Source organism: Hemicordylus capensis, chromosome 2 (genome assembly GCF_027244095.1).
Source record: "Hemicordylus capensis ecotype Gifberg chromosome 2, rHemCap1.1.pri, whole genome shotgun sequence".
Classification (NCBI taxonomy): Eukaryota; Metazoa; Chordata; class Lepidosauria; order Squamata; family Cordylidae; genus Hemicordylus; species Hemicordylus capensis.
Window position 1 is genome coordinate 310,752,585 of NC_069658.1, and position 17,538 is coordinate 310,770,122.

The 17,538-nt window shown below is 42.0% G+C and overlaps 1 protein-coding gene across 1 annotated transcript in view; it reads left to right on the top strand.

Moving 5' to 3' along the window:
- Positions 1–17,538, top strand: part of PHF2 (PHD finger protein 2) — a 187,472-nt gene that overhangs the window by 142,799 nt on the left and 27,135 nt on the right. Inside the window, exons 15-17 of the mRNA XM_053297988.1 lie at positions 8,508–8,686; positions 11,166–11,239; positions 11,670–11,827. Coding sequence (XP_053153963.1) covers positions 8,508–8,686; positions 11,166–11,239; positions 11,670–11,827 — 411 coding nt within the window. The remainder of the gene's footprint in view (positions 1–8,507; positions 8,687–11,165; positions 11,240–11,669; positions 11,828–17,538) is intronic.

Here is a 17,538-nt window from a genome sequence, read left to right on the forward strand (position 1 = left end):
GACAATAGAGTAAGTTCAATAAAGAAGATAATTGAGTATGATAATACCACAGAGTAGAAGAAAACATAGTAGGTTCAATAAATGGTCCCTCCTGCCATGATCTCAATTCTGATCCTGATCATCAGGATGCAGTTGCTATTTATGAAAATGTTAAAAGGCAGAAGGGCAAATGAAGTTATTAATAAGTAATTTTCAAAAGCTTGATAGTGCAACTGAAGGACGTGTTGGACATTTAAAATAATTGTCTCACATCTTTAGGAAGGCTTCTATATTGGGATCTACTATATGTGACCATACAGTGTGTGGTGGCTGCTGGAAAAAGCTCTTAAAAAGCCTGGTGTTCCCCAACCTGGGGCAGGCCAGGTGTATGCACCTCCCTAGTATATAGGATAAATAAACACACATTTGGCCACAACAGATCATATTCCAACCATTGCAATTAAGTGCATTGGGGACAACCATGAGAGCACCTGGCTCTACCCACACTCACTGCACCATCCTGCTGCTGTCTAATTGTGCGGGGAGCAGTTCAACAAAACAACCCTTAAATATGTAGTAAATACTATCCCAGACAGTTAGATGGCATTGGGATGGCTCACTGAGTGGACAGGGAAAACATTTGTGCTCATGTTCCTCTCCCATGAATTAGGATGTATCATCCAAACTGGCCCATTGAAAGCCAAATCCTGCATATCAGTGGGTGCATGTGATTGGCCAGCAAAAGGGCTCCAGTGCAAATGCTTCCCAATGCCACATGCGCCCAGATGGTCATGTGAATAGAGTTTATTATTTAAAGGTTTGGTAAAGATGAATAATATATGCACACTTCATTCAGGTGTTCTTGCATGACTGTATATGGTTAATCAGAATGGAGGCATGTTTGAATTAGAATAGCTTAGCTAAAGACCTTTTCAAGATTTTAGAGGCAATGGAGATCTGTCAGTTTCTAGCAGCTAAGCAGCTTCAGATACAGTACATATCTGCATCAGTCTAGGAGCCATGTTCATACAACAGTTTATGGCTCTAGTATTCTACAGGAGGTGGGTGAAAACAGGATTTTTTGACTTTCCCATGATTGCCCAGTGAAATGAAGATCAAAACCCCTCCTGAGGTCCCAAATTACCACAAAGTTATTCTGCACATGCTCATGCAACTCAAATTCATTTCAAGGAGGCCTCTGCAGGAAAGCTTCTAAATGGATTGTTCCTGAAGCCTATTTGGAGGATAGTCAACTCATATGCACATGCACGCATACACATGTGTGTCTGTATGTGTGTGTTTGTATAATATGATATAAACACATTGAATATGTTTACACAAGGAGTAAAATATTTCAGAAGGGTTTATTTTTTCAGTGAGTTTGAATGTAGTATGTCATGTGTTTGTCATAAACATTTATTTTCTGTGAAAGTAGTGAGGATAGTGGCTGGCCTATCGTGCAAGGGTATATCATCCCAGTAATGTTGTGTGCATGCAAATTGCATAGCTGTGCAAACACAAAATTTGTACAATTTTGTCACACAAGAGTAAGCCCAATATTTCCAATGGGCGTCCTCTAGTGTAAGATTACTGCGCAAATCTTGCAGCTGTGCTGCTTGCATGCACACAACATTACTAGGATGACATACCTTGCACAGTATGCCAGCCAGTGACTCTTGACTGGTGGTGTCATGGTCTGGGTAGTAGCCTGAACCATGAGTGGTAAAGGAAGCAAAATAAAACAGTTTTCATATCTTGCGTCTTGATTCTCTCCTCTTATTGCCTTCACACTGCCATCAAAGACTTTGCATTTTAGTCTGGTTGCTTCCATCAAGGAGCCCTCTACCATTCAATATTTTTTTAATGGCTTAGCCAAACTACTTGTACCAAGTAGAGTTGGATAATAATTAGATGTGGAGTTGGAAACAAAGTTTCATATACCACAGTAAATAACAAAGACTTTTAAAAACTATTGAGTCTGCGGAAAACATCAATAAACATAGTTGTAGAACAAGAAAAATTCTAAAGCATCTTTTGCATTACCATAAGAGCAGTAGGGGTATAAAAATGACAGTGGAGAAACACATCCAGCTAATCCTATCTATATGGATATACTACTTCAGCCACGTTCTAAAACCAAAGAGTTCCTTCCAGCACATCTGTGTTCCTTTGTTTCATTCTTGATCCCATCTTTTTTTTAAAAGCCACCTCTTCTTCAGCACTCTCTGTCTTGATCTTCTGTACTTCCTATATCTCATTCTGCCTTAAATAATCCAGGTCTCACTTCCCCTTCAAGATTCTGACTGATCAGAAGGGCAGTAACTTAAGTTTCTGTTTTCCTGGCTTGATCTTTTGAACCTCCTAAGCAGTGTTCCCTCTAAGAGGGATTCCCAGATGTTGTAGACTACAACCCACATAATCCCAAGCCAAAGGCCATTGCAGCTGAGGATGCTGGGGGTTGTAGTCAAGAATATCTGGGACTCCCTCTTAGAGGGAACACTGCTCCTAAGGGAATTCCCTGGAAGATGAGAACTTCTGAAGCTTCTACAGAAAATGACTTTGTTCTCCCTCCTGTTGACCTGCAAATGTACGTTTTGAGACTAAAATGGTCTCAAAAAGCACTTCTTTAACAATTTTTTTCAGCAAAAAGCACTTCTTTAACAATTTCACATCACTTTAACACACTGGACCGGGTCTCACGATCCGTGAGACCCGGTTTGTGGCAGTGAGTGGGAAGAGTGGGCTAAGCCTTCTCTCCCCGCTCACAAGCAGGGAGGGAGCCCTGGGCGGCTGAATCGGCTGCCCATACAATTGCCAGCTCCAAGATGGAGCCGGCGGGGGCTGGGGGGAGTGGGGGTCGATTGGCCCCCACAAGCTCCAGCATGCCCTGCACGAGTGTGCAGGGCATGCTGGTGAGACCCCTGGAGCCGGGAGGCAACTTTTCGCCTCCTCTCTGGGGGTCTCCTCATGAGTAGGCATGGCACGAAGCCACACCGCGGCTACTCACGATCTGGAAAACTAGGTTTGTGGAGCACTCGCTCCGCAAACCTGGTTTTGGGGCAGGGGTTCTTGAGCGGGTTACCCGCTCTAGAACTATCAGGTTCACAGCCGAGCCCGGTGGTTCCGATGATCTGCAAAAATCGGAATAGGTTCTCCTAGCCCGATTTTTGCAGATCGTGGGAATAGCTCCACTGAATATTTAACCGTCATCTGGAGTCATGATTTTTTTACACATGAGTAGAACTTCCTACTCCTGCATAGTCCATTGCTTACATTGGATGCCCCACAGCTTTTTCAGGCCATAGAACCCACAGTAATTTAACATTTCATTCCAGGGGAGTGCAGCGGTGATCCACACATCCCTATGACACCTTATGACTCTCTGAGAATGTGAGCTATTAGCAAAGAAAAAGGAACAGTTCAAACCCCACACCAATGAGGATCCATACTTCAGCATCTCAGTTCTCAGCATTTCAGCTGAAAGGACACACTGTGACTGAAGTAAAGGCAATGTGGGAGCTGGTCAACCGCATTCTACAGGCCAGTCATCCACAATGGACACATTTTTTGGGGGTTTTTTTTGTCAGCTGTCCCAGGCATAGACTTCTTGAGTACACACAATGCCAACATCCATCCAAGCCAAACACAGATAACAGCACTTCCCTTTGTGGATGTGGTTGCATATCTGGGGGTTTGTCTGGCTTGTTGTGACTCATAGTGCCCACACAGGTCAACCCCTTGCTCAGGAGAGCCTCTGGCAGCTATAGAATTTTAAAAAAGAGCTATCCATAACCATTGTTCTCTGAGTGCAGGTTCAGATGAACATTGCCTTGTACATGCAAGAACATCAGGTCTGTGGCAAGAACACACCTGACCTGATGTCTCTGGTGGATGCATAAATAAGCTCTTGTCACATCCTTTAGTCATGTGAGAGGGATGCTCATATGGATCACCCCTCTACACCAACAAGGTTTTGGAGTTCATGTGGAGGGGTGATTCTGAAGCATCCCAAAAGTTGTTCCATGTCTGGACACTGCTGCACAACTTGCAGGCCTACTTGTCTTGGTTTCAGTCCAGCTTGCTTCCTAGGGTCAACATCTCCTGTCAGTGGGCAGGATGTCTTTATATCACAGCACCACCGTATTTTCAAACCAAACCAAGTACTTCTTTGGATTGCTTGGCATGTGTTGCCAGAAGGGACAGTGCCTTGGAAACCTAACAGCTGCTCATTAATTGCTGATCAGACCCAAGAATGTAGCTGTGCTACAGCTCCTGCACAAACAAGGTCCAGATTCATCTTATTGTTGCCAGCTTGGCAACCACTCTTTTCTCCTGTCATGTGGCTTTGTAATCAAACCTTAAATTACTTGCAATATCCTCCGATTATCTCAGTTGCATCGTGGCACAGAAATAGAAGGGTCTGAAATGTACTGCCCACATTCCTTTCAGCATGTCATGATTGGCCTGAAACATACAAGCCAGGAATAGCAGGCTAAGATACACTTTCAGTTCTGTTAGATCAAGGTGCTTCCATCAGAGCATAAGAAGCTTCTGCCTACTGAGTCAGATGTTGCATATAGAGCAGCACTATCTACTCTGACTGGCAGTGGCTCTCCACTGCCAGGAATTTGGATTCCTCCCTCAGGTTTCATGATGGTCCCCACCCTCTCAGATGGTAGTGGAGGAAGTTGCTTCACTCACTGCCTCCTCCTGCTTCTCTTGGTCTGGCCAGAGGACCCCACCTCACCACTTTGCTGTGGACAAGTGAAAGACTGGCTGTAGACCACCTTTTTTCATTTCTGCTTCTCATATAACCCATTACCTCAGTACCTTCACTAGCAGGTGAATGAGGTTCAGCAGACACACATCCCACCTCTACATCTTCTTGCTCCACCTGGAACCAAGTTCCAACATCCTCCCCACCCCCGTGGAACTGGGCTGTATCCCCCCCCCACTTTCTGGCCTGTATCTGGGAAAAGACCAGAGATGTACTGCAGATAGTTGATCCACTGGTGCCAGGCTTACTGAAAATGACATCATGTTGTGGTTGCTGCTGTTGTGATCCTTTTGGTTTTGTTCTAGTGGCTAAAATCCCGTGTTTCCAAATGCTTTACTTGTTTCAAATCCTAGGTCTGACATTGTGGCAGAGATTGGTTTCATCTTCTCTAACTCAAGAACTCAGAATTATACAGTGCCTCTGACCAGTGTTCCCTCTAACAGGGATTCCCAGATGTTGTTGACTACAACTCCCAGCATCCCCAGCTGTAATAGTTTTTGCTTGGGGATTATGGGAGTTGTAGTCAACAACATCTGCGAATCCCTGTTAGAGGGAACACTGCCTCTGACTGGTTCTCAGATACTATCATCATCAAGGGAAACAAAACTGAAGTTTCCAAGGGGAAATGGGGTATTCTCCCCCATCCCAAAGGGTTTAACATGGGCATGGGATAGATACCACCTCACCATAGAAAGCACATTCCTTTCTGGTCTGGTTTTTCTCCCAATTGACATAACAGGAATTAGATAGAAACCACCCCACCATAGAAGCCCATTCATTTCTGCAGTGGTTTTTCTTCCAATTGACTTACAATGGGAATGGGATAGAAACTACCCCACCATAGGAAGCCCATTCATTTCTAGGGTGGTTTTCCCCCAACTGACTTAACATGGGAATGGGATAGAAACTATCCTACCATAGGAAGCTGGTGAGGGGCCATACTTGTGGTTATATTGTGTACCAGAGGGCAGGTAACAGTTTGACAACAATAGCATAGCTGGGAGTGCAGTGGTTTGCTTATTTATGCAGTTTTATGAAGCTGGAGGTGGAAATCCACCCCAAAATCTGGATGAGGATTAAAAAACACACAAAATAGACAGCTTCACACATCATGGAGACATGGCAGCTTGGCTGAACAGCTGGTTTCCAGAATGTGCACACAAACCCGACTTTCAGTGTTGGGAAGGCTGTGCTGACATAATGCGTGTTGTGCAAACCCACCAGTGTCAGCATAGTCTACGCTACTTGTAGGCCCGAACCCAAATGTCTGAATGTCAGCATAGCCTTCCCGACACTGAAAGTCAGGCTTGCATACAAGTTCCAGCAACCAGCGGTTCAGCCAAGCAGACAGTTCTCCAAGACATGTGAAGCCATCTGTCAATTCACATATTTAATTCCTTCACAGTTAGCATTCTCCAGAAAATTAAGAAATTGCATTTGTCACAGGCCAGTGAATGTTGACAATCCCACCCCGCAACAATGAAAAAATATTCCTATATTTTCAGACATTCACTAAATAATCAGAATATACTGTAAAATGGTGACAATCTACAACTATTACTACTGCTGCTGCTACTATTTATATACAATTTCTCAACTTAAGTACTCAAAGCAGTTTACATAGAAAAATAAAGTAAATAAATAAGATGGAGGTAGGAAGTGGGGTCCCCCAGGGACCAGTGCGCTTTAACTTGTTCATAAACGATCTAGAAGTTGGGGTGACCAGCGAAGTGGCCAAATTTTCTGATGACACTGAACTACTTTGGGTAATAAAATCTACAATGGAGTGTGAGGAACTCCAAAAATATGTCTCCAAACTGGGGGAGTGAGTGACAAAATGTGGTTCAATGTAAGTAAGTGTAAAGTGATGCACATTGGGGCAAAAAACACCTTCACATATAGTCTGATGGGATTTGAGCTGTCGATGACTGACTAGGAGAGAGATCTTAGGGTCGTTCTGGACAGCTCATTGAAAGTGTTGACTCAGTGTGCGGCAGCTGTGAAAAAGGCTAATTCCATGCTTAGGAATAATTAGGAAGGGGAATGAAAATAAAAATGCTAATATTATAATGCCCTAATACAAATCTATGGTGCAGCCACATCTGGAGTACTGTGTACAGCTTTGGTCACCATATCTTAAGAAGGATATTGTAGAATTGAAAAAGGTGCAGAAGAGGACAACCAAGATAATCAGGGGCTTAGAGCACCTTCCTTATGAGGCTAGGCTACTGCATCTGGGGCTCTTTACCTTGGAAAAGAGGCAACTAAGGGGAGACATGATCGAGGTGTATACAATTATGCATAGATTGGATAGGGTGGACAGACAGAAAATTTTCTCCCTCTCTCGTGACACTAGAACCAGGGGCCACTCAATGAAACTGAAATTTAGGACCGACAAGAGGAAGTACTTTTTCACACAGTGCATAATTAATCTATGGAATTCTTTGTCATGGGATGTGGTGATGGCCACCAGCTTGGATGGCTTTAAAAGGGGCTTAGACATATTCATGGTGGAGAGGTCTGTCAATGGCTACTAGTCTGGTGACTGTGGGCCATCTCCAGCCTCAGAGGTGTGATGCCTCTCATACCAGTTGCAGGGGAACAACAGCAGGTAGGAGGGCATGCACATACCTCTTGACTGTGGGCTCCCCAGAGGCATCGGTTGGGCCACTGTATGGTCCAGGATGCAGGACTAGATGGGCCTTGTGCCTGATCCAGCAGGGCTGTTTTTATGTTTGTATGTTCTAAGATGATTCCATCTCCCCAAAAGAAACATAAGGTAGAAACTAGGAACAGCCACTGGAGGAATGCTGTGCTCTGGTTACATAGGACAGTTGCTCTCCTCCTACTAAATATAAGAGCATCACCACTTTAAAAAGCACCTCTTTGCTCAGTTAGCAATCTGCAGTTTTGGACTTTTGGATACATATTTCTTGATGGATGTCACCATTCACATATTAATCTTGACTATCAAACAAACAAAGAAAAAACACTGTTGAGTACTGACAGTCTCTAAAATGGACTGTTAGAAACAGATAAATATTCCCACTATTCATTTATTCACCAGGAAATACAATTAGTATTTCCTGGTGAATAACTGAACAGTGGAAATATTTATCTGTTTCTAACATTCATTAAATTTATGTATGATTGTCAGCATGCATGTGAATGCAGACATTTAAACAGTTCCATAAGTAATTAAAATCTGTCATTTTAGAGCAAGTATTAAGGTATAACTTGAATCTTATAAAAATATGTTAGTGCAGTGTACGCTTTTTAATAAGAGTATATCTTTTGAATATAAATATGTTGCAAACTTGATTTCTAATACTTTTTTATATGATTGGAGTTTACTTCCTCACTTTTAAAAGAAAATGTTATAGTGTGCTTTAGAAATGGTTAGTTAGTAAAATACTCTTTGGAAATGTTAATTTCAAGGTAAATAACCTGAAAATTAGGATTACAGCAAAGGAATTTCTTCATGTGGTATTTTAAAGGAATAGCATAACAATAGGATCGACGGTCTGATTGGGATATTGAGATACTGTGCAGTACATTTGACTACCCACAAAATCAACAAGTGTATTAAAAATGGTTTGCATATGTTCCTTTGCATAGACACACTAGTTGGTTATATAGTATGTGGCTGCCATTTCTTGAACACATGAGAATGTGATAATATGAAGATACTTTTCCTACATAACATGTCCTCATATTGCCTTTTCTGATTTCATATCTTTTGTCTACGTAGTTCAAAGGGAGTAAAAACTCCGCTGAATCCTGGTGTCTTTGGAGCATTGCAAAATTTGAAAGAAGATAAAACAAAACCTGTGAAGGATGAATATGAATATGTCTCAGATGATGGAGAATTGAAAATTGATGAATTTCCAATTAGAAGAAAGAAAAACACAACAAAACGAGATTTGCCCTGTAAGATTGTTTGGGGTTTTTTGGACAAGCAATTTCCTTAGCAAAAGATTCATCCCCTGATATCACAAGGGCCAGAGCCCTTAGGAGAAAGCCAGTGGTACACAGCAACATGGTACTGTTCACTAGGGGTGTGCATAAACTGAAATCTGCAGTTCAGATTCAGTCCAAATTAGAACTGAACCACTGGTCCGTGATCTGGTCCGTGATCCGGTTCAGTTGAACCAACCAGTATGATCCGTTCAACCGAACCAGTTCAGCAGTTCAAGGGGCTATCCTTGTAAAGCGGAATCCAGTGAGGATTCCCTTTTATAAGCAAAGGGGTGGGGGAATCCTTGAAAAAACTTCTAAAGATTGGCTGGGGGTGGTGGTGAGAAGGCATCTTTAAAAGTAGATTAAGGTTCTAATCAACCTGATGGCCAGTGCCACCACTCTTCAAAGCCCCCCTGCTGGAGCCCAGAGCTTGTGGCAAAGCTCAAGCATGTGGCATTTGTGTGGCCTCCACGCATCCACAGAGACCAGAACTGTGCCTCAACCATGTGAGCGGGTTGCTGAAGAAAGCACCACATGCTTAGGCTGCACCAGGGGGCTTCAAGGAGTGCTGGTGATGGCCACTGGGCCATTAAGAACCTTAATCTACTTTTATAGGTGCCCTCTCACAGCTCCACGGCCACTCTTTAGAAGACTTTTCAAGGATTCCCCCACCCCTTTGCTTGTAAAGGGGAATCCTCACTAGAGGATTTATTTTTTGTTGTAAACTGCCCAGGGACGTACATTTTGGGTGGTACAAAAATAGGTTGGTTCAAATAAATAAATAAATAAATAAATAAATAAATAAATAAATAAATAAATAAATAAATAAATAACCCTTTACAAACATAGCCCCTTGATCCAAACTGGTCTGCCACAGATTGGGCTTGGTTCAGTTTGATTGTGGACCAGACTGCCTCCAGTCTGATTCGTGATCAAACCGTCAAACTGGCCTGGTTCAAGGTGAACTGGTTCAGGATTGAATGGTTCATGCACAGCCATAGTGTGCGCTGGTCTCCTGATCTGAATAATGGGTGGCATGATTTCAGGGCTGGCCAAAAGAATGGCAAAGAAGTACAATGGCTCCACTGAGCCCAAAGCCAGTCTCTTCCCCTGATCACAGTAGGTGTGTAGGGTTGTTTGGTTTATGCCTTTTGTTTTTAAAAAAACAGTAACGGGTTTTGTTGAAACCATTCATTAATTTATTTGTTTGATATTAATTATGTATTAGAAGTAAGGATGTGCGAATCGATTCAGGTACAAATGGATTGGTACCTAAATCTAGTTAATTCGGGCGATTTGGAGAAAGAACTGCGGTCCATTGGCTAGATTCGGGTCCAGATTCAGTTTGAATCATTTCAAGATTCAGATTCTTCCTATCATTTCCCCCAGATTCCCAGCTTTCATTTTTTAAAAAAGCCAAGCTCTAGCCCTTGTAGAAGTGGAGTTATGGAGCAAAATGTGTGGTCACTATTTTTCAAGTGTTTGGATTCTTTGGTGTATAATGACGTTTCCTCAATGAATCCCTATGAAGATTCTTTACACACCTTCATTTCTTCTATTCATTTTGATTGTCTTTGGACAATGCCAACTGTCAACTGGCATGTGCCAACTACACCCCCCCCGCACCCACAAGGCAGTGGGTTACTATGCAGTTTATATTCTAGGATTTCCCCCCCAAGTGTTTAGAATCTTTGGTGTCTAATAATCTTTCCTCATAATGAATCCCTATGAGGGATTCAAAGAATCTAAACACCTCAAAAAATCCTAAAATATAAATTGAGTACCCAGTGGCTTGTGTGTTGGGGGGTAGTTTGCACATGGGATGCCACTAATTCCCCACCCGCAAAGCAGTGGGGTAAAAATGAACAGAAGAAATGAAAGTGTGTAATGAAGACACCAAAGAATCTAAACACTTCAAAAATTCCTTTAAAAAAATAAACTACGTGCCCCACTGCCTTGAAATTTGGTTGGTAGGTGGCACCCACGGGGACCTACCCACCATCCAGATTTGGTGCCCCTAGGACCTTTATAAGTGCTCTGAATCAATCCAAATCTGAATCAAATTGAATCAAGTCCAAATAGAATCTGGGGTGATTTGGTGGGACAGATTTGGACACAAAACAAATCAGGGGTGATTTGATTTGGGCACAAATTGATTTTAAAAATCGATTCATGCACATCCCTAATTAGAAGTATCAACATTCCTTATGTCTATATAAATGCCTTTTGGTGTTAGATTTATTTATCAAAATGATTTAACACCCATAAAATTAATAGCAAGATAAAATAAATGTTTGCTCATACAGTAATCCTGTGGGTATTAATCACTTGAATGACTTAATTAATTTTATAGTTTTAAAATAAAATTGAGTGACTAAAATATGTTTATACCGTATATATCATTTTTGCACTCACTAAAAGTTCAAAATTCAATTCAATTTCTTTTTAGTTTTATCAGATAAAAAAGAAACTGTACAACACACACCAGTTAAGAAGCCAAAAGTGGAATCAGTATTGTACAAGGTATTCTATTTATTATTTTTAGTATTTATTATTATTATTAGTAGAAATATTAGTATTTTATATCCTTAGGGCTTTGTGTAGCATAGCACTGCAGATATATATTAAAAACCTAGCCTTCCATTATAATGGGTATTAATTACATGCTAATATAGTTCTGCCCATTATTTTCTATGGCCCATTATTTTCTGACTATAAACACCTGTTATATTCCTTACCTGGCTATTGTGACAAACCATCTTCAGGGGAAGAAAATAGTTTCAATAATAAACTTACTTCCTAATTTATTTTCAATCTTAATTTGGATTATCAAAATACGTTTTCCTATTGTACAGTGGCTCTTTTGCAATGATATTTTCACATGACACCCCAAACAAATTTTATTTTGGATTCCTACTGACTAGTGTAATCACATTTTTGCTGGCTTTCGTAGAGTGATGACTCATCAGATGAAGATTCGCTTCACATTGACACAGATGCTAAGCCAGGGCGCAATTCCAAAATCAAGAAGGAGACTGGAAGTTCAGCAGGAATTCTTGATCTTTTACAGGCAAGCAAGGAAGTTGGGGGTTTAGAGTATAACACCAACAGGTAGGCATAAGCAGATGTCAACACCTCTCTTTAAGTATGATGTTGATATTTCATATCTGCACATTAGATGTGATTTTCCATTACAACAACATTTTTTTTGTCACTAGTGAACTCTGGGTTTTTTGTTTCATGCCCTGGAGGCAGGCAGCTGCAGAATATTTTTGTAATATAATTACGAAATGGGACATTCACCACTAAAAATGCAGAAAATCCACCTAAGCCATAACAATAAAGAAGATTATTTATTCTAAAAGAAATGACTCAATTACGAGAAAATGAGAACAGTTTAATTTATGCAAAAAATGTTTTTCATTCATTTTGCACATTTCCCTATTATTGGCTCTTTGGAAAGAGATACCAGAGTAAACTGTCTTCAGAACTCTAGGAGAAACAGCAAATGGTTTTGAAAACTAATTTCTCCAAAGGGCAACAAAAATGAAATGGGTCTCCCTGTTGACTGGTTTGGATTTTGTTCATACACCGCCAACTCTATCAGTAAGCACTGGTAAATGGAACCTCTTGTAAGTGGCAAATCATAGTTTGGTGTTAGTAGAAATGTTCTAAACCCGAAACTTGGGGACACAAATGTACTATGAAGAAAAGCTATAGATCTTGAACCATTACATTTGACATACAAACCCCAAGCCGTCCTAGTGCTTGTTTATCCATCCATCCAGTATTGTGTGCAGTTCTAGAATCAAGCCTCTTTAACATATTAAGCCTATTCACACAAGCAGCCTAACCCGGGCTAGGGCAGCTCAGCCTGGGTTGGGCTGCTGTATGCAGCACTGGGATCAAGCCTGTCCAGCCTGACTTTAAACCCCCACCTTTAGCTGGCAATCACCTTTACAATCTTTATGAGCCTGGTTAAAAGGGTTTCTGCCAGCCCACCACTATTTTGGGCAGCATGCCAGGGGGAAGGAGTGGCTGCGCTCATGGAGCAGCACACCCGGGAATGCGGTGGGGAGAAATCCTCTCGCTCCCAGCTTCAGCCTTCACCATTCCGCAGCTTGCGTGGATGCATGGTGCGGCAAAGGTATAGATGACTGTCATTTATCTGCCATAGAAGGCAGGCAAGCTCCTGCCTGCCCTGCAGCCCTTAGGAATGGCAGCCAGAGGTCATGTGCACAACCTCATTGCCTTGCAGGGACATTAAAAGATCCTGTGCCCACAGCCCTCCGCTTGAAAATTAAACTCAGCCATGTCCCCTCCAAGAATAATTATGCAAGCTTTTTAATGTCTCTAATATTATAATACAGCACATATGAAGGTGGAAACATCAGAGAGCTAGGTGAAGCTAGGAGCTCTCTCTCATGCTCTGTGCAAGTGTCTCCACTGCTGCACTTTCTTTTAATATTGTTTTAACCTATTATTTAACCTTGCCCGCTTGCGCATTTCTTTTGTGGGTTGGGTGGTAGGTAGCACCCATCATACTCTACCACACAACCCACTTTGTTGTCCCTTGGAGCTATCCATGGGGATGATTCAAGTTCCCTATTGTTCCCTATGGCTGGAACAAGCTGCATTCACAGAGTGAAATGCATTTTGCAACCCTGCCTGGAAAAACATTGCAGAAGCACACAGTAAAAAGGAATCTGTCCCTCCCAACACAGAACACACATTTAAAACACAGTCAAAAAATGGCCAAAAAAGATTCATTGACCCAGAATCCACTGCCAGGCAGCATAGTTCCTGCATTGCAGTAACATCATTGGAACAAGTTGCTCTCTTGCACACAATTATGACTTCCTAGCATTGCAACAGCTGCTACAGTAGCATGCTTACTTAGCAGCAAACATAGCCATATCCTCAACTAGACCAACTTCAGCCACATTGACTGAGTACACCTTGCAATACAGATTGCAGAGCAGAGCAGTGAATGAAGCACAAGTTAGTCTCAAGGCTAGACATAGAGCTCATCACAGCAATCACCAAGAGATATTACACACACACACACAAACACAGAGAGAGAGAGAGAGAGAGAGAGAGAGAGAGAGCTGCCACTGTCCATTTTATGCCACAACACTATTTCATAAACAAACCAAGCCACAACTCAAGGAAGGCAGGCACCTGAGTTCTGCCTTTCTCAATCTGAGACCCCATAGAACTAGATAGTTATAGCAGCAATAGCACCACATACTATATTCAGTGCTGATAAAAGAAAACCACAAGATCAACCCTTCCTCCTCTCCTGATGCATCCTCTTCAAGTGCAACACACTATAAGGGCTCTCTCTGCCTCCCAGTCCCTTTTGAAATTTCCTCCAAAAGTGTTCTTCCCTCCATCCCCCCAGTCAATGGGGGCACAGTTGCCCATGACAATACTTGAGTTATAGGATAACAAACCAACTAAGAAGCAAGGAGATTGCAAGCCAATCTGAAGCCAGTGCCAGAAAAGCAACCAGCAAGGGGAAAACAGGCCTTCGAAATGGCTCTCGAAACATTGAAATGTTTTGACTGAAACAAGGTGGTTCTGCTCCAAGTTCAAAACAGGCCCTTTTTAAAAGAGGGTGTTCTGTTTCTAGCTCAAAACACTCAAAATGGCCCGTTTCGAGTCAAAATATTTCACCATTGAAATGTTCTGCACATCCCTAGTCCATAATTAAAGGTGAAATTTACCTCAGAGATCTTGCGTTCTCTTTAATTAATACATATACATCCTTGGTGATTTCTCAGAGCAAAGTCTGAGCATGAATGACCCTAATGGCCAATCTTTCATTTTAAGCTAGGCAAGAATGTGTCATGTCAGTTTTGCTTTTATATGAACTGGTAGTGTGTGCTAGGGATGTATGAACAGGTTTGATATCGAACTCAAACTGGTTCAGTCCGACGGCTTGACCCTGGACCAACCACACACACCTCCGGACCATTCGGGGGGTTCACAAATGTTTGGGGTTTAAAAAAAATTAATTTACCCCCTCGCGGAGGGGTTCCTCCGCGGTGGCGGGTGGTCCACGGAGGTTCCCCCTCCCCCATCGTCCTTCCGTCCTTCGAAAACTGGCTGTTCAGGCCTTTCCCTCTGGTGCAGCGGCTATTTTGGAGGTCGCCATGCCTGCACAATGGGCCTGTGCCTGGCCTGGCATGAAGAACGGCTGAAAGGGCTGGTTTTCGAAGGATGCAAGGCTGGCAGGGGGAGTGGGAACTTCCCCAGAGGAGGTAAGTTCAAAAAAAAATTGTAACATGTTTATGACACACACACTGGCCAGACCAAACTGGGGGGGGGGGTGGTTTCGAGGGGATGCCGGAATGAACAGGTCCAGTTCGAACTCAAACCAAACCGGACCAGCGGTTCCATGCACACCCCTAGCGTGTGCTGAACCATTGATTGCTGTTCTAGAGAAATGTAATTTCCAGATTTTATTTTCATCTCACCATTGCTTCGACTTCTTTAAACAAAACATATATCTCACAATATGTCTCACATTGACTGTATCACATTAGACTGCAAATAAAGGACTTCATGTCTGAATGCTGCCCCACATTTTTTAAAAAACAAACACCTGCACATTTTAGATAGCTGAGGTTCACTCATATAGGAAGCTCCTGATTGGATGTTCTTGGGTTGCTACTATTTTATGCTGACTGATAATAAAAACATAAGAACAGCCCGGCTGGATCAGACCCAAGACCTATCTAGTCCAGCATCTTTTTTCCCACAGTGACCCACCAGATGCCTTTAAGAAGCCCAAAGATGGCATGCCCTCTCTCCTGCTGTTGCTTCCCTGCATTTGGTATTTAGAGGAAACTTACCTCTAAATTTAGAGGCTGGAGCTGGCCTATAGCCATCAGACTAGTAGCCATTGATATACCTGTGCTCCATGAATTTGTCTAAGCCACTTTTGAAACCATCCAGACAAGTGGCCATCACCACATCCCATGACAGAAAATTCCATATATTAATTATGTGCTGTTAAGTACTTTCTTTTGTTTGTCCTAAATTTCCTGGCAATCAGTTTCATGGGATGACCCCTGGTTCATAATCTGCCCCTTTAAGTGGTGTGTGATCTTCAGTAGGTGATGTATTTGTGTCATTCATATAAAAGGCACAAAACCAGTGGCTCTAAAAAAGTCAAAGGCAAAGAGTCAAGAACAAAGTGTCAACCCTAGATGCTGTAACACCCAGCAGAAAGAATAGGAAATGGTTGGATAAAGTCAAGCAAAAGCTGTCATTGGTGGAATTTGACCTTTTCTACATCTTTTGAAGATGCAGGAGTCCTCTAAGGATTTGGACCTGCCAATGTTGTAAGATTATATTATTTTCAATGTAATGTTCACTCACCATTCAAAGCTGTCATTCAGCAAGAAACACTGGTGATCTGAAGCATTTGGCACCAGCCACACACACTCCGCTTAAAGGAGCATTCATTCAAGTGTTTTAAGTTCACAGAGAATTTGCTTTCCTAATTTATTTTTTTAATAGCAATAATCACTACAGCTACAGAAAGGGGATGTGACTTTCCAGGCCTTAATAATTGCTTCCTGTTTCGTATTTCACTTTGAGCAGATCCAGAATAGCTAAGCTGTAAATGTCTTTAATGAATAACACATTGGGCACAATCTGATGAAAATGTCTCCTGTGCAAACTTCATGGAATAAAATGAACTGAAATTGTTTAAGAAAAGCTGGTAACAGAATGTTAAGTCAAAAGCAAGATGACAGGATGCCAAATTAAAGGATGCAGTCAGTTGGGATCCTCTTCTATGACACTCCATTCAAATGAATGGGATTTGCTGAGGAGAGGCAGGTTTTATCTTCAAAGTTTTGTCACTGTAAGAGCTTATTAACCCATCAGTCTGCAACTTGACTGTTTTCGAGTCATTGGTTTTGATCATATCCCAGAATTCACTTGCTAACACTTGCTTTAGGAAGTTCCTCTCTAATTTGCCCACTTGGCAGTCTTTTTTTGTTGGTCTATTTCCACTGTTTCTAGGGTTCAAGGTTTTAAGAAACCTGTTAGACAAAACAAGCAAAGGTCTTCATACTCATAGAATCAATAGAAGCTAACCCTGGGTTAGCTGATTTTCCATATCAGCCCAAATAAGGGCTGCTTGCTGGAGGGAGACGGGGGTGGGATTGAGCATATTTCATATTAGTAGACTTGGAAAACAAAGTACTATAAACGTGGATGTTGGGCATTCAGTCACAGTAAACATGTCATCCTGTTCTCCATATGTCCAAGAACAAGTTTATATTAACATGTCAGGCCATATCAGGGTGGAGAGTAATATTAGCAGGGGGAGAGTAGCTGGCCCTATCCACCCCATCACAGTACCTGCAGTGACTGTTGCTGGTGTCTATCCTGTGTTTCTTTTTAGATTGTGAGCCCTTTGGAGACAGGGATCCATATTTTTTATTTTTTATTTCTTTGTGTAAACTGCCCTTAGCCATTTTTAGAAGGGCAGTATAGAAATCAAATAAATACATGAATAAATAAATATCCACACCAACTTTTCATGTTAAATTGGATGATCAATAACCCAGCCTATCCTGCTAGGATGGAGGCTGCTAAGAAATCAGAAAGTTTGTGACATCATCACAAACTACGCCGTTGAAGTCTCTCTGTGTCCCTCAGGCTGTTGAGGTGCCCCTATGTGTCCAGACAACTGTACTAAATTTTGTCCAAATCAGTTCCCACTTGCACCTCAAACATTCATGGATCCACCATCTTGAATCAGCGTGGATGACATCATTACCCTTGAGCCATCCTTATGT